Source organism: Spermophilus citellus, assembly GCF_964194105.1.
Source record: "Spermophilus citellus genome assembly, contig: SCAFFOLD_351, whole genome shotgun sequence".
Classification (NCBI taxonomy): domain Eukaryota; kingdom Metazoa; phylum Chordata; class Mammalia; order Rodentia; family Sciuridae; genus Spermophilus; species Spermophilus citellus.
Window position 1 is genome coordinate 118,198 of NW_027673084.1, and position 25,857 is coordinate 144,054.

The 25,857-nt window shown below is 36.7% G+C and overlaps 2 protein-coding genes across 2 annotated transcripts; both read left to right on the forward strand.

The window, feature by feature from the left end:
• Positions 1-340: 340 nt before the first annotated feature.
• On the forward strand, positions 341-23,760 carry LOC308640128 (myosin-4-like). Its single transcript, XM_081312149.1, has 36 exons — positions 341-434; positions 660-708; positions 3,043-3,285; positions 3,390-3,533; positions 3,910-4,066; positions 4,782-4,809; positions 4,907-5,021; positions 5,451-5,543; positions 5,686-5,749; positions 5,890-5,988; positions 6,112-6,215; positions 8,008-8,146; positions 8,995-9,113; positions 9,203-9,352; positions 9,884-10,054; positions 11,797-12,106; positions 12,902-12,975; positions 13,539-13,626; positions 13,708-13,825; positions 13,992-14,115; positions 14,206-14,342; positions 14,471-14,726; positions 15,636-15,878; positions 16,186-16,362; positions 16,571-16,716; positions 16,992-17,082; positions 17,172-17,561; positions 18,058-18,184; positions 18,621-18,739; positions 18,841-19,037; positions 20,153-20,336; positions 20,409-20,574; positions 20,673-20,797; positions 21,064-21,372; positions 21,943-22,146; positions 23,635-23,760. The coding sequence occupies exons 3-35, from the start codon at positions 3,082-3,084 to the stop codon at positions 22,099-22,101; spliced, it is 5,127 nt and encodes a 1,708-aa protein (XP_081168275.1). The 5' UTR covers positions 341-434; positions 660-708; positions 3,043-3,081; the 3' UTR covers positions 22,102-22,146; positions 23,635-23,760.
• Positions 23,761-23,921: 161 nt separating this feature from the next.
• On the forward strand, positions 23,922-25,602 carry LOC308640129 (paramyosin-like). The gene is made up of 4 exons (XM_081312150.1): positions 23,922-24,022; positions 24,109-24,208; positions 24,313-24,408; positions 25,339-25,602. The coding sequence occupies exons 2-4, from the start codon at positions 24,125-24,127 to the stop codon at positions 25,489-25,491; spliced, it is 333 nt and encodes a 110-aa protein (XP_081168276.1). The 5' UTR covers positions 23,922-24,022; positions 24,109-24,124; the 3' UTR covers positions 25,492-25,602.
• Positions 25,603-25,857: the final 255 nt, after the last annotated feature.

Sequence of the window (25,857 nt, forward strand, 5' to 3'; positions counted from 1 at the left end):
TTTAAGACTCCTTAATGGCTCTAAGCACTAACAAATCAATTAGTCCTAAACTCCTCATGTTGAGCCATACTGTTGGACCAATTTTACAGGCAGGAGAGTGAGCAGGGACCTGGCTTTAAATTCTGTGATGAATGATGCAACAGCCAAGCTGGAGAAGCAGTCTCAGAAGCCCTGAATCCCCATCCCCTATCAAATGCCTAAAAAGAACCCTAGATCATCCTCCGTCAAATTATTTATAGGTGTCAAGAAATATTTCTAATTATATCCATTCACAGCCACAGTCAGTGAATATTGTGCAAACAGATTGCCAAAAAAGGTTTTGCCAAGTAGGTTCCCAACTAGGACAGCTGAGGTAGCTGCTGTGTTTGCAGAACGGCCTCTATAAAAGTGGAGCTGAGATGCCTCTGTCCTGTCCTTCCTCAAAATTCTTAAAGGTATGTATATGTGAAAGAACATGGTTAATTTTACATTCCTGATATTGATTTTTCATTTAAGGGAAAAGACTACTATTTCCCAATCCAAATTTTTCTTTACATATCTCTAAGGATGACATTGCGCACAACATAGTTACTGAGTTTTGTGATTAAACACAAACAAACAAACAAACAACAACAACAACAAAAAAACAATCCTGCATTCTCTGTTTTTTCTTTCAACAGTAGTTGTCTGCTTTGAGCCTGCCACCTTCTTCATCTGGTAACATAAGAGGTAAGAGGAATTTATTATTACACTCTAAAGGACAAAGGGATATTGCTACATCTTAATGAGCTACCATTTAACTTCCTAGATTAGAATTGGATATAGGACACAAGAGCACCTGCTCTTGAAAATGACCTCTCATAAAATTTTGACTTTTCAGGCCATTAGTCCAAACAAAATTTAATTAAACTGCTCTTTTACATTTTGTTGGAACTTTAGAAAGAATGAATCCATCATATGTACTATTTAATGTGAATTACTACTCCCATTTAACCAATTATACAGGTCACATGGTAAAATAAAAAATGTGTCAACTTGCAGTCAAAAATCTCGAGGTGCCAATCCAGGCTTTTCTAGTTTCCTGGGCTCAAGCCAGTTATCTTTTATGTATCTTCCAACACGGTGTATTGCAGTGGAATTAACAATGAACTCAGGTTTAGGAGAACAGCTCTTATGTCTCATCATTGCCATTTACCACCTCTGTGACACTGAATGACTCTTCACCTTTATGAGCTTTAGTTTCCTCATCAGTAAAATGAAGAGGTTGAATTCTGCTAAGGTCCTTCCAATTCTTGCTCTATATGATCCCAATCAGTGGTATTAACGATCCCTGTACAGAATGACAACATCTAATGATCTTCCCAAATATTCAAGTTGAGACATGTACTTTTAGTATTATGTTAAGAATATAAATAATGATGAAAACCTAGTATGCATTTAACAATGATTTTAAATGAGTTTCTATTTAATATAATAGCCATATTCATTTAAAATTTAAAAACATGTTGATGTGAAATCATTGCTTGCTTAAATTTAAGGCAGTTATAACTGTGTGGATTCAAGGATTCCCTACATCAAACATGAGGCTCCTTGGGGGCTTGTGACCACAACTGATCTAAGATATGAGATAGAAAGATTACATCTTCCCTCTGTTTCATAGATAGACTGTACCACAGTAATTTCTGGATGGAATTATATTATAAATTCAAAATTATTTAATGTAAAAACAAACACAGACACTTGATGTAATAGAATAACATTTCTCCTCTAAAGAAAAAAAAATCAAATGTTCCAGTATCTGTCCCCTGGAAATACATTTAAATTTCACTGAATCACCTGGAGACTTGGTAGAAATGATTGATTTTTGAGACAGAGTTTGTGGCAAATTCCATATCTAACATTCTAAGTCGAGAGGAAGTTTAATGTTGATGTCATAGAAGACTAAGCCTCTTTCTGCAAAGCCTACAGAAGGTTGAGGGTATTATTGTTGTTATCATTGTTGACATTGGCAACCAATGCACATCTCCCTATAAACCATCTCCTCTTCCACTTAACAGAGGACCCTTTCTTTGAATCTAGTCAGAACAAAGTGATTTATTTTATATTCTCATAATTTATTAGTGGGGAAAAATTAAGTTCATTCTGACTTGACTGTATACTGGCTATCAATTTCTAAAAGATTTATTTTGTTTTTTTAAAAAAAGAGAGGGAAAGAGACAAACATGTAACCTAAAGTAATAAGAATTAGATTTAAAGAAACAGATATGCTAAAATCTAGTGAAAAACTTAAAAAAAAGGAAAATACACAACCACTGTAAAATTTTAGTAAAAATTTAGATGCTGTTTTTCTCCAAGAACATTTTAAAGTTACTGACTTTCACACAAAATAAAAGCTGATAAAAGAGGCTTAATTTTGATTTAAGACAAAATCATCTATTGGATTTTTAGCTTTCATTGGACTTATTTTTCCCTTTACATACCTAAAACCTGTCAGTTAACCATCAGAATATTTATGTTTAGTAGGTATCTTAAACCTGGACTTACGTCCTGAAAGAAAAGATGAACATTTTAACATCCAAATTTAACTTTTACATTCAAGTTTAGTAATTTGGGGAAGGAGGAAAGTATGCCTAAATCTTTGAGCTTTTAAAATAATTTCATTTAGATGATGATATCACTTCTCTGTATCATCATAATGTTAAAAAGAAAAAAAAAAAGAGTGGTTGAAAAAAGGAAAGGAAAAAGAGCAAGTAGAAAAGAAAAGATTCTGAACACACAGGGACATAACAAATGCTGCTGGTTGAATATCAACCCTACATATTTCTCAACTAAGGTTCACATACAGAGGAAAGAAGGGAGGCTTAAAATGTTATTGTCACAAAAATTAAGCTGCCAACATAGGGCTTTCACCTCCATGAGTTGATCTCAGCACCTTGACAGAGTAGACAGCAGTAATCTCAAAGGCAGAGGCCAGGAAAACAAGTGTGGAATTGCAGCATGTTAAAGTGCAATTAGCTCCCACTCCGGCCCTCAGTAGTCACCTCATTCTGTTTTTTCCTCCAGGTGCACCTAGCCCTGAGCTGCCATCGATAACCTGCAGCCATGAGTACCGACGCTGAAATGGCCGTGTTTGGTGAGGCTGCCCCTTACCTCCGAAAGTCTGAAAAGGAGCGCATTGAAGCCCAGAACAAGCCTTTCGATGCCAAGACATCAGTCTTTGTGGTGGACGCTAAGGAGTCCTTTGTAAAAGCAATAGTGCAGAGCAGGGAAGGGGGGAAGGTGACAGCAAAGACTGAAGCTGGAGCTGTGAGTAAAACATCTGCAGTTGATTAGACTGAACTACGCCTTATTTGGGGTTAGGTTAGCTGACCGTTATTTTCTCATCTGGTTTCTCCTGTTTTACTGGGTAGACTGTAACAGTGAAAGATGACCAAGTCTTTCCCATGAACCCTCCCAAATATGACAAGATAGAGGACATGGCCATGATGACCCACCTGCACGAGCCTGCTGTGCTGCACAACCTCAAAGAGCATTATGCAGCCTGGATGATCTACGTGAGTGTCCCCTGTGACATCATTCTCACCAACTCCACATACTTGATGGGTTTGTTGATTCAAATTGAGGACTTCATTTTCAGATTTTGCCATTCTATTGCAATGTTCTCTTAAGACCACTCATTTGGTTAGTGTAAATTCTGATTGATTTGAAATTGTACGTGCTGGGAAGCCATCTGCTCAACTGCATTAGTTGGAAAACTAAAGCAATCTGTGCAATAGCAATGACAGAGAGAAGCAACAAATGAACCCAAACCATTAAGCTTCTTGAGAACCAACCCAGTTCTTAGGTCTCTCTCCCCTAGCCCTTAAGCAGTATTTCCAATGTACAATCATGAGGTAATTGCTGACTAAGCAGCCCTATCCTTTCCCACAGACCTACTCAGGACTCTTCTGTGTCACTGTCAACCCCTACAAGTGGCTGCCAGTGTATAACCCTGAGGTGGTGGCTGCCTACAGAGGCAAAAAGAGGCAGGAGGCCCCACCCCACATCTTCTCCATCTCTGACAACGCCTATCAGTTCATGCTGACTGGTGAGTGAATCCATCACAATTCTATAGGTATTGGAAAATATTTGTGAACTGTTAACAAAGAAAATATCTGGACAATACTTTAAGAATAAAACATTCAATACAAACATGATAATATCAATAACAACAGTGGTAAAATGGATTTAGAATAATATGCACTGGTTTCAAAAATGTAGAAAAAATGCTTATATTTCTACACTGAAATACAAATTAACTAAAACTAATTATAGATCAAAATTAACCAAATGGAGGTATTAGCTCTGCCTTTTAATTATAGGTAATACACTCTCTCTTCTAAAAAGTAAGCTTTGAAGTTTCATAGTGACAAGTTATCACAAGCAGTATAAGAAAATGTGGATTAGACATTAATGTGAAGAGAATTTTAAACTATGAACCAGGTGACTGAATGGCACATGAAATAGTTATTCATCTGATATTGGCTGATTATTCTGATGAATAAAATGGTGAAATAATGCATTCCATAACTATCACATTATAGCAATGGGAGTGTTAATGGATTAATGAACATATCTTTGCCACTTATTTTGAAAAGACTTGTAAAAGTAAAGCATACATTTATATAGTTCTTATTTTGCCGATGGAGAATTTTAAAAGGCAACTTGGAGTTTACAGGTACTGTGTTCATCTAGGTGGTAAGTGTGTTATTTTTTCTTGTTCGTTCATTAATTTTACACAATCTTTGGTTTCTCTTTCACAGATCGTGAGAATCAGTCAATCCTGATTACGTAAGTAGATATCATGCCTTTCTTTCTTTTGAGTTCTGATCTTTGTAGTGGTTATTACCACCTTACATTCTGATTTCCTTCTATTTGGTCTTGACAGTGGAGAATCTGGAGCAGGGAAGACTGTGAACACGAAACGTGTCATCCAGTACTTTGCAACAATTGCAGTTACTGGGGAGAAGAAGAAGGAGGAGGCACCTACTGGCAAAATGCAGGTGGGTATGATAATCATCTGAGAAAGAAAGAAAGAACAAACAGGTTTTTAAAGATGTGATCATAGTACTCCAAAACCACAGTGATAAACTGTATTGGATACCAGAATTTGGAAAATAAATCTTGAATGGGCTTGTGAGAATGAGATGAACAAAGCAATGAATCAGCAGCTTAATTAGGCAAGAGTTCCTACAAACATTTAGTAGGACAAAAGATGGGCCTGAGAGACACAGAAATCAAGGCCACATCATTGGAACATCTCATTCCTGGATTTGTCATCCATTCCACTCTCTTTACAAAACCTTACCTCAAATTTCAGAATGCTATGAAGGGGCAAGGTGAAAGGGAAGGAGGTCAAAGGGAAGTTATTTTAGTACATTGCATCTCAGCTTTCCTAAATTTCTTTATCCATCTTATTCATCTTTCTTAAGGGGACCCTTGAAGATCAAATCATCAATGCCAACCCCCTACTGGAGGCCTTTGGCAATGCCAAGACCATGAGGAATGACAACTCCTCTCGCTTTGTAAGTTTTTTGATCTTCCTTTTCCTTGTGAGAATCAGCACTGGCATTCTGTACCTGCAGTGTCGATATTTCTTTCATTTATTTGGTCCATGGCTAACAAAAAGTTTCTGCCTTTTAATCAGTGCTCCTTTGCCTTCTTAAGGGTAAATTTATCAGGATCCATTTTGGTGCCACAGGCAAACTGGCTTCTGCAGATATTGAAACATGTAAGTCAATAAATACTATTGGTTGAGAATCTTTGAGGGATGGGTGTGGAAACTCTTTTTATGTATGTTGTGTAAAATTTTCAATGCTTAATTTTTCACTGTGGCTCTTTATTTTAAATTTGCTTAATCTGACTTTCCAGATCTGCTAGAGAAGTCCCGAGTCACTTTCCAGCTGAAGGCTGAAAGAAGCTATCACATATTCTATCAAATTATGTCCAATAAGAAACCAGAGCTTATCGGTAAGGCACTTCTTGATTTATTTCTACCAAAGAAGAATAACAGCTTGTCTATAACATCCCTTTGAAATGTTTTTGATGACCAAAGTAACTCTTTCTGTATATGGTTCTTTTCCCTGTGTTCAGAAATGTTGCTGATCACCACCAACCCATATGACTTCGCCTTTGTCTGTCAAGGTGAAATTACTGTGCCCAGTATTGATGACCAGGAAGAGTTGATGGCCACAGATGTAAGTAATTAGAAGAAAGCAGGAAAAAGCAAAGTAATATTCCAGTATATATCATTCTCCTTCCTATATTAGGGTGAAAAGCATTAGCAGAAAATCCATGACTAGGCAATACTACTATCTTTTAGGCTTTCTTGCCTCTTGAAAAAAATTACAGTATATTTCAATGTCCTTCCACACTTGTTAAAAAAGCTTTAAATGCCTGTGATAAACGTTAGTTCTTTGATACCCCTTACTTAATTGGTTTTTTTATTCTTTCTTATCATTTTTGGTCAATATTTCTACCACAACATTGTTGTTGTTGTTGTTGTTTTTCTACTTTATACCAGATCCTTTACCCAAGAATCTGGGAAAGAGCTACAATATTTTCATGTTTTAAAATAACAAAACATGGAATTTCTAGTCACAGATGTAAACACAAAACTTTGGTTTGAATAAATGTCTGTGGCCTAACAGTACAGTCCCTTGCCTTCCCTATGTAGCATTAGAAAAATATGGGTTGTCTATCTCAAAAATATTCTTTGGGGGACTCTTTGAGCCTTGCTATTTATTTTTGAAACTATAAATTCCTTCTTTCTCCACATCTTTTTTCTAAGGATTATTACTTTGGGGCTTATTTTCTTTACATATAAATTTTGTACATATTTTGTATTTTCCTTTGAATTTCTGGATAACTTTTGATTGCAACATTTTTAAACTTTAACATCCCAACACCCCCAAAATAAGGTTGACAGTTGCTTATGAAAATACCTTCTTTCAAAAAGTTTAAAATCTACTTGTGTGCCTTTATCTTATAAATGTCAGGCTTTATTCCTTATCTGTAACTTATTATTATGTTCATATGTCCAAAAGTGATATGGAGTTGAGAAATACCCACTAGTTTAGGAAGTTAAAAAAAGTTAAAAAAATGTAACAGTCTGTAAGGACATGAGAAAGTTACTTAGCCTCTCTGAACCTGGGTTATCGGTGTGCCCCATGGACATGCAATACTACTGAGCTAGAACTGGAAGACACTAATTCTGTGAAAGAGTCTTGGAAAATAAGAATGGTACATAAACATACTTTCCTCGACCTTCTCTAATCTCTGCCCACATTTACAAATCTTTGCAAAGCCTAGCATGGTAATCAAATGTGATAAGAAAAAAATAATTCACTGAAATGAGAAACTTCTTTTCATAAATGTCTCTTCCCTGCATGAATAGTGAACAACCAGATTCATTTCACTGCCAAGCATTTCATGATCAGTTGAGCTATGACTTTATATCAGAGAGACATATGGAGAAATACTTGGCACAATTGTTGTTTTCATATCCTCTTTCCAATTGAATCATCCATGCCCATTAGGATGGGAAGATAGACAGTGATTGCATATTAGTTTAGGAAAATATAGGAGAAGAAGAAGTAAAAGAGATTTAGGAGCCTGGATATGAGAAACAAGAACCAAAACCATAAGAAGCATGTGCCTGTGCAGCAAGGGCAGGCTGAAATAGATGGTGAATGCCCTGGTCTTGGCATCAGTGGTTATGGGTCTGAGTCTAGTTGAGTGAGTGTAGAGAAGTCATACAACATCCTTACAGTTCACATAACTCAAACAGAAAGACTGATATATGCCTGTTGGTGTTGCTATGTGGATCAAAGAGTTAAGAAAATTAGTGCCTTCTGAAGTATAGGCAAAGTGTTAGTGAAATACAAGTCAAGGCATAATGAGGAAAAAGTATGTAGGCAGACCCTCAGTGGCCTGAGTACATCAGCATAGTGATAATTGGAAGGTGAGTAAATTCAACTCTTCCAACAGAGCGCTGTGGACATCCTGGGTTTCACTAATGATGAAAAGGTGGCCATTTACAAGCTCACTGGGGCTGTGATGCACTATGGGAACATGAAATTCAAGCAAAAGCAAAGGGAAGAGCAAGCTGAGCCAGATGGCACTGAAGGTACCACTGCTGTGGATAGCTTTCATTTGAAAGTACACATGTCAGGAGCTTTGCAGAGACAGCGTCCATGTTTTTTACTTTCTTTGACCTATCTCATGAGAGGCAAAATTATATGGAAATGGAAATGACACAGTGTCTGATGTTTGTAATTTCTGTCCAAAATTCATTCTTCACTGACTTTTTAAAGGTTTTTTAATTTTTTATTTGTTTCTTTTAGATATACATGACAAAAGAGTGTATTTTGACATATCATACATACACAAAGTATAATTTCCCATTCTTCTGGTTGAACCTGTTGTGGAGCTACACTGGTCATGTATTCATGTATGAACATAGGAAAGTAATGTCCAATTCATCCCTGTCCCTTCACTCCCCTTTGTGCAAACCAATGAAATTCTACTCTTACCTCCCAACTGATCTAATTGTGTGTTTGAATCCATACATCAGAGGATTCATTGACTTTTTGTAAACTACTTGGTTAAAAGATGTTTTATTTAGTGAATAATGTTTGCCCACATGCACTGGGGGAAAAATTGAGATCTGAATTTCCTTGTCACTACTAGGTTAGGTTTTTAAAATTATTTCTATGTGTGATATAATTTTGCCATATTTTAAATATTACATAGATTATCTGATTCCTCAAGCTCCAATGTATTCTTACAAAAATAACAAATGAACATGAACAGTGGCAATGCTTTTGAAACCATATAAATAAATGAATAGATTTCATGACATTTGCACAAATTACTATCTAAGCAAAATTCTTTTTTTTTCCCCCATCATCATCCTTCACTTCTTAAATTGTGTAAGCCATGTTTGGTTTCACCATCTACACTTTGTTCATGCAGTTGCTGACAAAGCTGCCTATCTCCAGAGTCCGAACTCTGCTGACCTGCTCAAAGCCCTCTGCTACCCCAGAGTCAAGGTTGGCAATGAATATGTCACCAAAGGCCAGACTGTGCAGCAGGTAAATATGATTTCACTTGAACCACAGGAGACTCAAGAATTCATTATTGTGTCCAGTTCAAAAGACTAACATCACAACTCTTCTTGAAGGTATACAACGCAGTGGGTGCTCTGGCCAAAGCTATCTATGAGAAGATGTTCTTGTGGATGGTCACCCGCATCAACCAGCAACTGGACACCAAGCAGCCCAGACAGTATTTCACTGGGGTCTTGGACATTGCTGGCTTTGAGATTTTTGATGTGAGTAGTGATTTGACAAAAATCACCAAATGCAAATCAGTAATAATTTGACCAATCTTATTAAAGAATTCAAAATTATAAATGTACTTTACAAAAAGTACAAACTATAATTCTTGCTAAAAAGAGTCTTTGAAGAAATGTGAATTTAAGTAAATAGGTAAGACTAGAAAAATAATTATATTCTTTCACATCTAGAAGTCTTGAAATATGGTCCATGAAGGGTTAAAATATTCAAAATCTATCCTGGACCAAATCAGAGGAGTATAAAAATACTTTTTAAAATTATTCAAAGGGAGTAGAATCCCCATGTAACAGCATTTTGCCTAGTATGCATGATTTCATGCAGTCACTTGGAAAGTGTCTGAGGAGTCAATTCTTTGTTAAGAATTATATCATACTTTAAGAAAATAATATGAAGGTTTATAATGTAATTGACCAAAATACTTTAAATTCAGAAGAAAATATTAGTAACTACACTGTAGATACAAATACTTAAGTTATGATTAATTTCCTATATTTATCCCTTTATAGTTCAACACCTTGGAGCAGCTGTGCATCAACTTCACCAATGAGAAACTGCAACAGTTTTTCAACCACCACATGTTTGTGCTGGAGCAGGAGGAGTACAAGAAGGAAGGCATTGAGTGGGAGTTCATTGATTTTGGGATGGACCTGGCTGCCTGTATTGAGCTTATCGAGAAGGTTGGCATGGCTTTTTAAGTCTTCAAAACAAGAAAAACAAATTGCCCACCTACCTATGTTTAATTACAATCCCAATTCTCAAAGAACAAGCAATGCTGTTCCCATGACACAGTTGTGCAGTCTTAACAGTTATGAGATGTGTGACAAGTGATTCATTATTAATCAATAAAGTACAGTAGTTTATAGAAAAATGACAATAATACACACAGGTTCACATTTAAAACTCTATGAACTTCTTCTCCTTCACTTTTATTCTTACATGATTTTATAATTATAGGAGAAAGGAATAAAATTACAGTTAGTCCTCTGAGTACTGCAACTAACACTGGTGTATTATGCTTATATTATCCCTCATGTATAATAAGGCAAGATATATCAAGATTTCTTAAGCCAGGTGCAATGGTGCATGTCTATAATTCCAGTTGCTCAGGAGGCTGAGGCAAGAAGATCGCAAGTTCAAAGTCAAAGCCTCAGCAGCTTGGTGAGCCCCTAAGCAACTCAGTGAGACCCTATCTCTAAATAAAATATAGAAAAGGACTTGGGATGTGACTCAGTGGTTAAGTGCCCTTGGGTTCAATCCCAATACAAAATATATATATATATATCAAATGTCGGATAATTAGCCCTTCAACTGTTGAAGTCATCAATTTACTCTCTACTCAAAATTACTACTGAATAAACACCAGACTTCTAAACAACCTCACCTAGAAATAAGCTCTGAATTACAAATTATTAAGTGGGTATAACAATAGTTATATCAGATTTGGATATATTAAAACTTATTGAGCAAAAAAAAATATCAAGCAATTTTTAAACACTTTCAAAACAATTGAGTTCATCATTTAGCTCCCTACTGATACCAATGAAGTACATGTGTGAACTCTACCCTAAGCAGTGTAAAGGAAGAAAAAAAAATGAAATTGCTCTCCAGGAAACCTTCAAATACTCAGTTCAAAATTCACAGAAATGTGAAAAAAGAAGCATATAAAAGCAGACTAGAACTACACAGTTTAAAAAAATGTTAATTTAGTGACATAAAATCTCCATTATTCATGAGAACTGTACAGAAAGGCACTTATTTTCTTCTCTAGTATTTGAGTTTCTGCCTCATCAAAATGGTTTTTGGGAAATAATTTGTGAATTTGTGATATCATCAAAGTTGAATTACTTTCAGTCTTTCATATCAAATTTACTACTGAAAAGCATCAAACTGCTTAGAAAGCAAAACAAAATTACCATTACTTAACTCCATTGTGGTGGAGGACATAGTTTAAAGTACATAATTTTAATGATATAAAACAAGATGCATTTTTCTCGTCATTAGTTCATTTTTAGTCATCGACATAATCTTTTCTCTTCATACATTTGTCATGTCTAGATTTGGGGTAAAGGAAGTTCCACTGCCAGTAGAAAAGAAAGTATGAAATAAGAATTATTTTTAAATGATACTTGTAGAATTTAATTTTATATACTTAACATGAAGTTTGTCAAATGGCACATATAAGATTTTTTTAACTCATTCTTTCTAGTAAATATATTTAGCTTACATCCTTTGACACATAATGATTGTTACACATTTTGGCAATTGAGAAGCATCATTAAAATAGGATCATGCCTATTTAACATGTCATTCCAAGTCTTTGAAACATTATATTTTTAGGTCTCCACCAACTGCATTAACTGCATTAACACAATTTTCTCTCTGGGACTCATCATTAACATCCTTTTTTTTCTACTGTTAGCCCATAGGCATCTTCTCCATCCTGGAAGAGGAGTGCATGTTCCCCAAGGCAACAGACACCTCCTTCAAGAACAAGCTGTATGAACAGCACCTGGGAAAATGCAACAACTTCCAGAAGCCCAAGCCTGCCAAGGGCAAGGCCGAGGCCCACTTCTCGCTGGTGCACTATGCAGGCACTGTGGACTACAACATTATTGGCTGGCTGGACAAGAACAAGGACCCCCTGAATGAGACTGTGGTCGGGCTGTACCAGAAGTCTGGACTGAAGACTTTGGCTTTCCTCTTTGCTGGGGGACAGGGTGCTGAAGCAGGTAATTTTTTTAATATTATATGTTCTAAGAGTCACAAAATAGAAACACACCATTTCAGAACACACAGGAAAATCTAACATGAAAATACTGGCCAATATGGGTCTAATGAAAGGAAGAATATTTAATAGCTGTAGTTCATAGTTAAGACTTGCAGAACTCACATTAGCACTATGGATCATTTAGTCTACAGCCTCATTTTATCAATGGGAAAACAGAGACACAGGTAGGTTAAGTGACTTGCTCAGAATTATACAACTCACTTTTACCACTTTTACAGTAATGTTCCTTCAAGGATCCAGCTAAATTAGAGATAAGGAAATCCTTTGTCAGTCCTAGCACTTGGGGAATTAAGGTTTTGTTCTCTTAAGTACCACAAGACCAGATGTGCAAGTAACAACATGTAAGCACAGGCAAATAGAAAATAAGACTTCCCTGTAGATAAGCAGAGGCTCACCAACAGGCAACTTGCCTGTCATGGGGGAATGTATGCATTAACAAGGCCATCCTATTCTGTCTCCTGGCTACATCCTTCTGGAAGAGGCATTGCTGATTTAGAGACAGGGAGTCCCATCCCCTTTACATATCTAACTTTTTAACTCACATCTTTTTTTTTGCCCTGAGTGCCTATAATGTGAGTCAATGATTGTATCTTCTTAGTCTATAATTGAAGGAGGAGAGACATGGAAATAAAAGGAATAAGTGCAAATTTAAATTCCATAGGGGATTTTGGCAATGTAATGTCTGTGGATTGTACTTCAAAGATTATTGCAAATAATTTTTTATTTTATTTTTCAGAGGGTGGCGGTGGTGGAAAGAAAGGTGGCAAGAAGAAGGGTTCTTCTTTCCAGACAGTGTCGGCTCTTTTCAGGGTACAGTATAAGCATGAATTCCAGAGTAATACTTTTATTAAAAAATTAAATTATTATAACAGGAACTTCTAAAAAGTTATCTTAGGTGAAAATGAAAAAAAGTAGTGGTGTATTAAAGAAAAAAATCTGAGAAATACCTCAGGAAAAATTTAACAAAAAGGAGACATATTGTGTATCTCTTCACATCAAACATTCTAATAAATGAGTCATTTTCCCTAAGCCCCAAATCTAAGAGATCTGGTATTAAAAAATTTCATACGAAATCAAACATTCTCCTAAAAGCATCCATTATATTCAATTACACCTGCTCCATATGATCAAAGTCTCCATATAAATTTTGTCTGTCCAGCAGTGCTTGAGAAAAACTGAAACTGACTGATTTTGTATAATCAGGAATTTCCTATGTATATTCCATATGGATGATCATTCTTGGTGATCATGATTAATTAGAAACAGCTTATTAGAATGTGAAATGGAGGTTAAATGAATTACAGAGCATTGACCAGGGACTCTCATATAGATTCATCTATAATTACTTTTAAAATTTTCATATGGTTTTATAGGAGAATTTAAATAAGCTGATGACCAATCTCAGGAGCACTCACCCCCACTTTGTACGGTGCATCATCCCCAATGAAACCAAAACTCCTGGTAAGACACTTCTGATATCAAAACAAGACTCCAATGTGAATTCTATTTAGACTATTATATTGAAAATATACCCTTTCTTAGGTGCCATGGAGCATGAACTTGTCCTGCACCAGCTGAGGTGTAATGGTGTGCTGGAAGGCATCTGCATCTGTAGGAAAGGATTCCCAAGCAGAATCATTTATGCAGACTTCAAACAGAGGTTTGTGTCTCATCTTCTCAAGTGTTACATGAAGAAATGTTTGGTTTTTAAATGACATTTTGTTCTCCAAAACTTAATCTATCCATGTTTTCAATGCTACCTACTGAGCGTTTTTTTTTTTTTAATGAAGAAAAACCACCTTTTTATATTGCTTTTATTTTGACAGATACAAAGTTCTAAATGCAAGTGCTATCCCAGAGGGTCAGTTCATTGACAGCAAGAAGGCTTCTGAGAAACTTCTAGGGTCTATTGACATCGATCACACCCAGTACAAATTCGGTCATACCAAGGTACCACCCAACCCAAATTTCTATCATAATTTCATCACTTTTGGACTTTCTCAGGAGTGAAAACCAAATATTTAACTTTTCCTTGGCAAGGTTTTCTTTAAAGCTGGCCTGCTGGGGACTCTAGAGGAGATGCGAGATGAAAAGCTGGCTGAGCTCATCACACGCACCCAAGCCATCTGTAGAGGGTACCTGATGAGGGTGGAGTTCAGAAAGATGATGGAGAGGAGGTGAGGGACAAAGCAAAAGTTTCTTCCTTTTCCACACCTTATAACTGAATTCAGTGAAGTCACTACTTTTGCTGATGCTGACTTTCCACATTCTTCTCCATTTTCATCTGTTTTTTTCTTTTCAACAGAGAATCCATCTTCTGCATCCAGTACAATGTCCGTGCTTTCATGAATGTCAAGCACTGGCCATGGATGAAGCTATATTTCAAGATCAAGCCCCTCCTCAAGAGTGCAGAGACAGAGAAGGAGATGGCCAACATGAAGGAAGAATTTGAGAAGACTAAGGAGGAGCTGGCAAAGTCAGAGGCAAAACGGAAAGAACTGGAAGAGAAAATGGTAGCTCTAATGCAAGAGAAAAATGACTTACAACTCCAAGTTCAATCTGTGAGTATTATGCATTGCACAGTTCAGCCATATCTGACTAAGTATAAGAGTTTGTTTTCTATTTGGGGGTAGGGAGTACCAGGAATTGAATTCAGGGGCACTAGACCATTGAGCCACATCCCCAGCCCTGTTTTGTATTTTATTTAGAGACAGTCTCACTGAGTTGCTTAGCGCCTTGCTTTTGCTGAGGCTGGCTTTGAACTCGATATCCTCCTGCCTCAGCCTCCTAAGCCACCAGGATGATAGGCGTGTGCCACCATGCCCAACAAGAATTTTTTTCCTTAAAAATGAAAAGGTTTCCATTGAAACGTTTGTTATGATTGCTCATCCTTTAAAAATATTAAGACTCGGACCAAAAGAAGCAATAGATGCAAAGCCACATGTGCTACATATGTTCATATGTGCACTTATACATAATTTGGTTACCAGTCCTAAAATATTCCTAGACATGTTCCTTTCTTTATGAGTTTAATCTCTTAGTTTATATCATTCTCTACTTAGCAAATATTTTTGTGCATAAAATATAAGTTACATTGTTTCTTCTAGGCAGAAAAAATAAAAAAAGACTGGGTTAACCCCTCACCCTTAAATGTGAAAAAATAATCCTGGAATGAATAAGTGACTTTTCCAAAAATAGCAATTTTTGTAGATTTTTTTTTAATTAAAGGGATAGTTTTCCTGATTTGACCTTCCACACATATATTTGCAAGAAATGTGTCACTATTAACTAGTAGACTGGTTAAAACAATGTTAACAATATTTTGTCTACTGATTTTTTTAAAGTTGGCAATTTTATTGGCATATCTGTTGACAAAATTGGTAGTCACTGAAGTTTCTACCTTTTAATAAATTGTTGTGTGTTTGTAGATACAGCTTAGAGAAATGAAAATGTTTAATTTCTTCCTTTAGGAAGCAGATGGCTTGGCTGATGCAGAGGAAAGATGTGATCAGTTGATTAAAACCAAAATCCAGCTTGAAGCCAAAATCAAAGAGCTAACTGAGAGAGCTGAGGATGAGGAAGAGATCAATGCTGAGCTGACCGCCAAGAAGAGGAAACTGGAAGATGAATGCTCAGAACTGAAGAAAGACATTGATGACCTTGAGCTGACACTAGCCAAGGTTGAAAAGGAGAAGCATGCCACAGAGAACAAGGTACAAATTGTTATCTATTTTAGAGTACTTACAAGCATTAACTTGTTACTGATGTATTTTAATTGAAAGTTTAATTTTAAAATTATTGAGTATGAAAGAAAAACACAATTATGTCTTCTCTTTAGTCTTCACCACCTCTATTATATTTGCCTTTGCCTTTATCTCCTATTGTATTAAGCCACATAAGCCTAAGTTAAACTTCTGGTTTCTATTTTCCTTGTCAGGCTAACATTGTCCTAAGACACTACCATCCTTTTCAAGACAACAGATTGTCATTAGCATTCCTATTACCTGTTCAAATCTATAGGTGAAAAACCTCACAGAAGAGATGGCAGGCCTGGATGAAACCATTGCTAAGCTGACCAAGGAGAAGAAGGCCCTCCAAGAGGCCCACCAGCAGACCCTGGATGACCTGCAGGCAGAGGAGGACAAAGTCAACACCCTAACCAAAGCTAAAACCAAGCTTGAACAGCAAGTGGATGATGTAAGTGTGAAAATAAAATGTTTCCCCTTCAGATGAATAAAATAAACAACTATGACATGCAACCATCAGTGATGTCCATAGCCTTTAACTGCTGGTTTGTAAATAAAATTCTCAAGATATTTGTTTTATCTTTTTAAATTTTCCTGAGTATCAGGCCAGTGGCATGGGTTAAGTGCTAACAAACTTAATAATACCATTATGAATTTAGCTTGAAGGATCTCTGGAACAAGAAAAGAAACTTTGCATGGACTTAGAAAGAGCCAAGAGAAAATTGGAGGGTGACCTAAAACTGGCCCAAGAATCCACAATGGATATAGAAAATGATAAACAGCAACTTGATGAGAAACTCAAAAAGTAAGTTTGGTTCAGCAATTAACCTGCTCAATGTATATCAATGCATATGAAATGTATGTTTAAAAGGTCTCCAAAACATTAATTCATGGCATGTAGAAAAAAAGGAATAATGCCATCTTTGATTTTTTTTTAATTAAATGAAAATGGCACATTATAGATATGTAAAACTGTCCTACTTCCTCAACACTAGTGGTATAAAGAAGTTTAATTATACATGGAAAAATAAAGATTGGTAAGAGAATTGCCTACAAGCTAATGTGCTACTCTTCTACTAGGAAAGAGTTTGAAATGAGCAATCTGCAAAGCAAGATTGAAGATGAACAGGCACTTGGTATGCAGCTGCAGAAGAAGATCAAGGAGTTACAGGTAAGTACATGATCTCCATCACTTTAATTCAACAAGAAAAATAAATGATTGACACAAGAGAATGAGTTTGTATTTTTCACCATTTCCAGGCCCGCATTGAGGAGCTGGAGGAGGAAATTGAGGCAGAGCGGGCTTCCAGGGCCAAAGCAGAGAAGCAGCGCTCTGACCTCTCTCGGGAACTGGAGGAGATCAGTGAGCGGCTGGAAGAAGCTGGAGGAGCCACTTCAGCCCAGATTGAGATGAACAAGAAGCAGGAGGCTGAATTCCAGAAAATGCGCAGGGACCTGGAGGAGGCCACCCTGCAACATGAAGCCACAGCTGCCACCCTGAGGAAGAAGCATGCAGACAGTGTGGCTGAACTTGGGGAGCAGATTGACAACCTGCAGCGGGCCAAGCAGAAGCTGGAGAAAGAGAAGAGTGAGCTGAAGATGGAGATCGATGACCTTGCTGGAAACATGGAAACTGTCTCCAAAGCCAAGGTCTTTCTTAATTTGTTACCTTTTAAATCTTTATTTGCAATCATTCAAAATGGCTGACTTTACATCTGTGTATATGTAGCCAATTTGCATAAATATTAGCTGTTACCTGAATTTCAGTTTTTTTCTTAATAGATATCATAGTATTAAACTGAATCACTTTAGTTTCATATCTTATTTGTAGAAATCACTTTAAACTTTGTAGCTATTATCAAGAAAGATGCAATTACAAAAAAGACATCTAAAAGTTACATTCTACATGATGTAGGATATAAATTATGTTCATGCTTTCCAAAAGAAAATAATCTAATTTTGACAATCATATGTTCATTTTTTTAACCAAAATTATGTTCACCTACTGTTTCTTCTAAGCCCCTGCCTCACAAGATTCTAATAGAAAAGTAAATACAATTCAGCCCCTTTCCACAGTAGTTTGGATCTTCAAATCCCAGCTTTCTAAGTAGAAATGTATTGTCTTATTTTCTATTTCCCACCACAGGGGAACCTTGAGAAAATGTGCCGCACCCTGGAAGACCAGCTTAGTGAGGTGAAAACGAAGGAAGAGGAGCAGCAATGCTTAATAAATGAGTTGTCAGCCCAGAAGGCACGTTTACACACAGAATCAGGTCAGTAAATGGGTATCCTTGGCTCTTGGAGAGATAAAATGAAAGCAAGCCTCCATCCCTGAAACACAAATCATGCTTTGAATGATGGACACCCATTTGCTATTTCATCCATTTACTCCTTCACCTTTTTACCCAGAATTGATAAAACACGGAGGTTCTAAGCTATAACTGGAGAAAAAAATTAAGTTCCCTGGGTTCAGGAGATTTTTGTTGCCTCAGCATTACTCAAAAATCCCACATACTAAAATGTCAAAGAAAGCTCATACACCTTAGAGGAATCAAGAAATCACCTTCTCAATATCACTAAAATTAAGTCTTGAGGTTTTGTTTGTTTTTTTTTCATCATATGAAATAAAAAGGTTCACATATTATTCCATTCTTTAAATTATTCTTCGCCTCGACAACAAAGCCAAATCACTCATGTTGTCTTCCACAGGTGAGTTTTCACGACAGCTAGACGAGAAAGACACATTGGTTTCTCAGCTATCCCGAGGCAAACAAGCATTTACACAACAGATTGAGGAATTAAAGAGGCAGCTAGAAGAGGAAACGAAGGTGAGAATTCTCCACTTGCTTTTTTTTCAATCACTTGAACTGTACAACATGATACACACATAGAACGTAAACTTATACTATACATTTTTTGCTCGGTCTAGGCCAAGAATGCCCTTGCCCATGCCCTTCAGTCAGCCCGCCATGACTGCGACCTGCTTCGGGAACAATATGAGGAGGAGCAGGAAGCCAAAGCTGAGCTTCAAAGGGCTATGTCCAAGGCCAACAGTGAGGTTTCCCAGTGGAGGACCAAATATGAGACAGATGCCATCCAGCGCACAGAGGAGCTGGAGGAGGCCAAGTAAGGGTTTTTTGGTGAGGGCAGCAAAAAGAAATGAAAGTTAAAATAGTGAAAAAAATCAAAGAGAATATTTCAGGCATGCAGCTAGGTGAAGAATTTTATTATTGGGAGGTAGATTCTACCACATCCTCCTCCTTATAGCCTGGTGTATGCCCCCATCTCCCCTCAGGCTTCTGTTACAGAGCATATTACATTTCTTTCCACCAAAATGGGTTGTTATTAGCTTACTCTGTATAAATTTAATTTCCTTTAAAATAAGAAAAATGCAGATTATCTAGCAAATTATTATGAATATTATAATTAATAATGGTCAGATTTTCCTTAGCTAGAGTGTTGAATGTTCAGAACAAGATTATCATAACCACCAGTGTGGAAGGACTTATTCATGAATTACATATACTGTTTGTGGAATAAAACTCATGGAAGGAAAAAATCATCATACTCTTAGTGAAGGAAACCTTCCTACATTTCATTTATCTCACAGTAGTTAGAATTAAACCAAATGAGAGGGTCTGGCACACACTTTCAGAGAAAGCATTCTAGATAAGAATGTACATGACTAGAAGAGGTCATGAATTGGGGGAGCTGGTAAAGGGAGCAGTAAATATGACTTTGAAGGCTATTTGAGAAAAGTATTAATGGAAGAATACTTATTTTCTGGCATCATCAAATCCAGAAAATTACTGATTAATCACACTACTTTGAACATGTCACTCTGGATCAGTTTCCTTATCTGTACAGTAAAGAGGACCATACTAGAAACTGTCTAAAAATTCTATTCAATGCTAACATTCTTTGATGAATGTTACCATTTCTTCCTTATCCTCACATTTTTCACACTGCTTACTCAGCTTAAGTGCTGATTCATATCCTCTCTGTCTCTCAAAATGGTTTAATAAATATGTGTAACAACTGAGATGATGAACCCAGGAGAGAAAAGAGTTCTAGGAGAGATAAAATGGGTACTAAGAAGCTACTTGAGAAAACTTAACAACTTGTGGACATAGGGGTAAAAAAATGTTGGAGAAAATATGCTTTCCTAGTCAACATATTTATAGTCTCTTGTGGTCACTTTGATTCTTCTCTTGGTTACTCACATGGACCATTTTTTTCAGGAAGAAGCTGGCTCAGCGTCTCCAGGATGCTGAGGAACATGTGGAGGCTGTGAATTCCAAATGTGCTTCCCTGGAGAAGACAAAGCAGCGACTCCAGAATGAAGTGGAAGACCTCATGATTGATGTAGAAAGATCCAATGCTGCCTGTGCAGCTCTCGATAAGAAGCAAAAGAACTTTGACAAGGTGGCTCATCATTCCCAAGGGGACATCAGCATAATTCTTGTTTTCAGAAGCTAACTATTGATGCACTTCTAGGTTCTGGCAGAATGGAAACAGAAGTATGAGGAAACTCAGGCTGAACTTGAGGCCTCCCAGAAGGAGTCCCGTTCTCTCAGTACGGAGCTGTTCAAGGTGAAAAATGCCTACGAGGAATCTCTGGATCAACTTGAAACACTAAAGAGGGAAAATAAGAACTTGCAACGTGAGTCACTATAATCATTCTATTTCAAATATGGGAGCAATCTTCTCAGTTTTTCCTTCTCCTCAACTGAATTTTGCTCTTTTCTTATTAAACTACAGAGGAGATTTCTGACCTGACTGAGCAGATTGCAGAGGGTAGAAAACATATCCATGAACTGGAGAAAATAAAGAAACAAATTGATCAAGAGAAGAGTGAATTGCAGGCTGCCCTAGAGGAAGCAGAGGTATATTTCATTTGCTCACCTATGTATTATAAATACATTGAAAAATAATACAACTAAGATCTATTATGTTTCAAGTCTTGAGAGGATAATGCATATAATTCAATGAAAAATGCTGAATAATACCTTGGTAATTAAAAAGTCTAATTGTCAAAATTAAGATTTATGGAAGTTTGTAAAGTTTTTTTAGATGTCTCCTTGGAGAGATCATCATAATGTGGGGTAAGAAAAAAAACTCTTTAGTTAACCTAAATGTTATATTTCTTAAGGCCTCTCTGGAGCATGAAGAAGGCAAAATTCTTCGCATTCAACTTGAGTTAAATCAGGTGAAATCTGAGATTGACCGAAAAATTGCTGAAAAAGATGAAGAAATTGATCAGCTAAAGAGAAACCATCTCAGAGTCGTGGAGTCAATGCAGAGCACGTTGGATGCTGAGATCCGGAGCAGAAATGATGCACTGAGGATCAAGAAGAAGATGGAGGGAGACCTCAACGAGATGGAAATCCAGCTGAACCATGCCAACCGCCAGGCTACTGAGGCAATAAGGAATCTTAGGAACACACAAGGCATACTTAAGGTACATTGGGGTAAACACACCTGGGGTCATACAATCTGGTGCCATTACAAAACTCCAATTTTAATAGCTTATGAGGATTATGGGTAATACATCACCTAAAGGATATGGTAATCAATTAAACTTTCTAGTCACATCACTGGGAAAAAAAAACTACTTTTTGTCTGAAAGGCCCAGGACAGTTTGCTTTGTTATTTGCAGAGAAGACAAAGTGGTGAGGGTTAGGGAGACAGAGAGAGTGATGAGAGAGTTTAGCCACATGCTAGTGCATTTATCTGGACTTTGCTTATTTAATATATAAAATAACACAATTAGACTAGCTGATCTTTAAGGTTACTTTTCTGATTCCAAATTTTGTAGATTTACCATGGTGCTTTTTATGATTCAGGATTGAAAATAATATGTCTTTTGAGTGCTACCTTAGGCTTCCAAGAATTTGTCATTAAAGGTTCTTGTAGATTGTTCCTATCTAATAATGCTCTAAGTTATTAAGATCCACGTATATTCATGACCCTAAATTTGTATCCACTTTAATTGGAACATGACTAAGAGTCTTTTTTTCTTTCTGTATAGGACACTCAGCTACATTTGGATGATGCCATCAGAGGGCAAGATGACCTTAAAGAACAAATGGCAATGGTTGAGCGCAGAGCTAACCTGATGCAGGCTGAGATTGAAGAGCTCAGGGCATCCCTGGAGCAGACTGAGAGGAGCAGGAGAGTGGCAGAGTAAGAACTTCTGGATGCTAGTGAGCGTGTGCAACTTCTGCACACTCAGGTGAGGTTCAGGACTATTGTTTAGCAGACATGCTTCCAAAGCTAAAGACAATTTGAGAGGATAAGTTTGTTTATGAAATAGGGAATTATCTTGGCATGGATCCATTCCTGAATTTCTAGTACTGAGATCTAGCTGGTTTACAAGAATTTTCATAGATTGGCATATTCATGTTGACTTGAAATATTCCAGAGTTTTAAACTTATATAATTAAACACAGGTGCCAATCTGTGAACAGTGTTGGTGATCATCTTGTCTTTTACAACTCTAATCTGTAAACAAATAGGCACACAAAGTAAAGACTAAACTATCAGATATTATTTGTGCATTACATATGCACATTAGGTTAATCTCATGGGATATAAAAAGAAGTTCTTGAGCTCAAATTCATGGCAGTCATCATTCCTGCTAGTTAGCATTGGTTGTTGATAGTGGATTTATTAAATAAATGGTGGTATATCCTCACAATGGCAAATATGTAGTAATTATAGAACACATTTATTGCAATGGAAAGAGGTTCGTAATATAATAAGTGAAAGAACAACTTCAAAGTGATATGGACACATGATCTTCTTTTGTTAAAAATATACAGAAAATATTCAAGAGGATTAACAAAAGTGTTATGAATGGTTATCTCTTGTTAGTGAGAGTACAATAATTATTTTTCATCTCTTTTTGGCTAATTTTTATGTTCTCTTTTTTACAATAAACATATTATTTACTTATGAAGTTGCAGTATGTAGAATGTCATTACAGAAAATTTAAAACTACATTCTATTTTTTTAAGAGAGAGAGAGAGAGAGAGAGAGAGAGAGAGAGAGAGAGAGAGAGTTTTTTGATATTTATTTTTTAGTTTTTGGCGGACACAACATCCTTGTTTGTATGTGGTAGCTGAGGATCGAACCCGCACGCATGCCAGGCGAGTGTGCTACTGCCTGAGCCACATCCCCAGCCCCAAAAAACTGCATTCTAAAAATAACTTTAAAGTCAAGTTAATAGGCAACATTTTTCTTACTCATTATGAGTACCTTGAATTGATTGGATATTTCAAATACTATCAATTTTCCAAAAACAAAAGAGATTCTTGGTTCAATTTCTGTACCAATAATAATGCTATTTATGCACTTGTGATATGGAGCTAACAATATGAATGGCTAAAAATTAATAATTCATTTTTCATCAGCTGTGTGGTGTAAATACTACATAGCACATTAAATTTGGAGGGTTTAACTTTATGTTTACAGACAGCCACTGATAACAGTTGAATATGTTTAGTATTAGAAAAAAATTTTACCTAGAATAAGTCAGGATAAGTTTTATGAACAGAGATACAGGTAGATAGAAGGAAAGGGAAAAACTTAGACTTCTAATTTTTTTTATTCTGAATATTTCTGATGTTTAGCAACTTATGTCTGTGTATGCTAGTTCAAACAATAATGTAAGTGGTATCATATAAGTTAATGTGATTTTCCTCTTATTAATTTGCTACAGAACACCAGCCTAATCAACACCAAAAAGAAGCTGGAGACAGACATTTCCCAAATCCAGGGAGAAATGGAGGACATTGTCCAGGAAGCCCGCAATGCAGAAGAGAAGGCCAAGAAGGCCATCACTGATGTGAGTAGCAGGCATAGTTCTCCATTAATTTAGCAGTATGACTGCCTACAGCAATAATTTTCTTGATTTTTTTGGTTTATTTGCTAACCAGGCCGCCATGATGGCTGAGGAGCTGAAGAAGGAGCAGGACACCAGCGCCCACCTGGAGCGGATGAAGAAGAACATGGAGCAGACAGTGAAGGACCTGCAACACCGCCTGGATGAGACCAAGCAGCTGGCACTAAAGGGTGGCAAGAAGCAGATCCAGAAACTGGAGGCCAGGGTGGGTGTCCACACGTTCATTTGATTCCCAACCCGTTCATGTAGCTAGTTACAGCCAAACTGTTAAGTGCCTTTGTTCTCTTCCAGGTGAGGGAACTTGAAAATGAAGTTGAAAATGAACAGAAGCACAATGTTGAGGCTGTCAAGGGTCTTCGAAAACATGAGAGTGAAAGAACTCACCTACCAGGTGACTGGCCTTTTCATATTTTCCAGGGCTATGGCTTTCAAGAAAAATTTTTAAAAATAAGATGTTTTCAAATAATGGCACTATCTATTTACTAACTCTTTCAGACTGAGGAGGACCGAAAGAATGTTCTCAGGCTGCAGGACTTGGTGGACAAATTACAAACTAAAGTTAAAGCTTACAAGAGACAAGCTGAAGAGGCTGTGAGTATCTCCACAGTGAAAGAGAAAGGTTTAGGGGTGTAGCTCGTGCCTTAAAGTCTCTAGAACTTGAGGAGCTTTCTTTATAGCAAAGAACACAAAATTGGGAATGCAAAATTTGGTAGAAAAATAAGTATTAATTTAAAATGAAGTTGGGTGCAGTGGTGCATGTCTGTAATCCCAGCAATTCAGGAGGCTTAGGCAGGAGGACTGCAAGTTCAAAACCAGCTTCAACAATTTAGTGAGATCCTAAGCAATTTAGAAAGACCCTAAATAAAAATAAAATAAAATATAAAAATAAAAAGATCTGAGGATGTAGCACAATGGAAAAGCACCTCTGAGTTAAACCCCTAGCACCAAAAGTAAATAGATAAAATGAGAAAACCTTGACACAAATTACTACAGCTTTGGAGTTTCTGGTTCATTTCTTCTGAGACCAACAAATTTCCCTTCCTATCCAAATTCCAGTATTCATATGCAAATGAGGATCTGAATTGTAAGCCTTATTTAAAGTCATGATAAATCCATCTAGGGAATTTTTTTTTCTTTTCAATTTGTCTTATCTTGTTAATTCTGAAATCTTCCTTAATTTCTCTGCACCCACACCACTACACCTATTTTTCAAAATTTTGTTTTACAGAATCAAGATTCAATCGGATCCCCCCACTATTTTGATCTCTCTGTTGTCATTGTAGCATTTTACTTTGCCAAGGAGAGTTAAATGAAAGACAGTGAAGAGGGGGGTTGTAAGCACAATTATGTATATAGGCAAGTTTTCATGACGCCCTGTCCTCATATAAGTGTGTCATAAATATCAGAACTTTTTGTGTTTGCATTAATGAAGCAAACCCTGTAGCTGCTTTTAGTAACAAAGCAGTAACAATCAGCAAATGTCAAACTTTCTTGTTCTCTCAAATGCAATTCTATTCACAGGAGGAACAATCCAATGTCAACCTTGCCAAATTCCGCAAGATCCAGCACGAGCTGGAGGAGGCTGAGGAATGGGCTGACATTGCAGAGTCCCAGGTCAACAAACTAAGGGTGAAAAGCCGGGAAGTTCACACAAAAGTCATAAGTGAAGAGTAATTCATTCTACTGCTAAAAGGTGACCAAAGAAAATGCACAAAATGTGACATTCTTTGTCACTGTTCTGTATATCAGTGAAATAAAATCTGCAGAGAATTTTGCAAATCTAAACATGCATTTGTCTGTTAATTATAAGGTTTACAATGTTATTAAAACGAATTCATTTATTCAACATTTGTTGAGATACTACTGTGCACAGAGATGAAAAAATTATTATGAGCAGTGACCCAACTTTAATAGAAGACCAATGACTTAAAGTACTCTGAGGGTATGCCAGAATGATACATGTACCCTTAATTCATTCAACCAGTCTTATAGAGTATCAAGTTATGTGTCTGGTATAAAATGGGCACCGAGGAAATGACA

What these genes read in the sequence shown, in the direction of transcription:
- LOC308640128 (XM_081312149.1), top strand. Translation starts at nt 3,082, where the DNA reads ATGAGTACCGACGCTGAAATGGCCGTGTTTGGTGAGGCTGCCCCTTAC. An exon ending in TTCTGCAGATATTGAAACAT is followed by an intron (nt 5,750 to 5,889) that starts GTAAGTCAATAA and finishes CTGACTTTCCAG; the next exon opens with ATCTGCTAGAGAAGTCCCGA. An exon ending in GGAAAATAAGAACTTGCAAC is followed by an intron (nt 20,575 to 20,672) that starts GTGAGTCACTAT and finishes ATTAAACTACAG; the next exon opens with AGGAGATTTCTGACCTGACT.
- LOC308640129 (XM_081312150.1), top strand. Translation starts at nt 24,125, where the DNA reads ATGAAGTTGAAAATGAACAGAAGCACAATGTTGAGGCTGTCAAGGGTC. An exon ending in TGAAAGAACTCACCTACCAG is followed by an intron (nt 24,209 to 24,312) that starts GTGACTGGCCTT and finishes TAACTCTTTCAG; the next exon opens with ACTGAGGAGGACCGAAAGAA. An exon ending in AGAGACAAGCTGAAGAGGCT is followed by an intron (nt 24,409 to 25,338) that starts GTGAGTATCTCC and finishes TTCTATTCACAG; the next exon opens with GAGGAACAATCCAATGTCAA.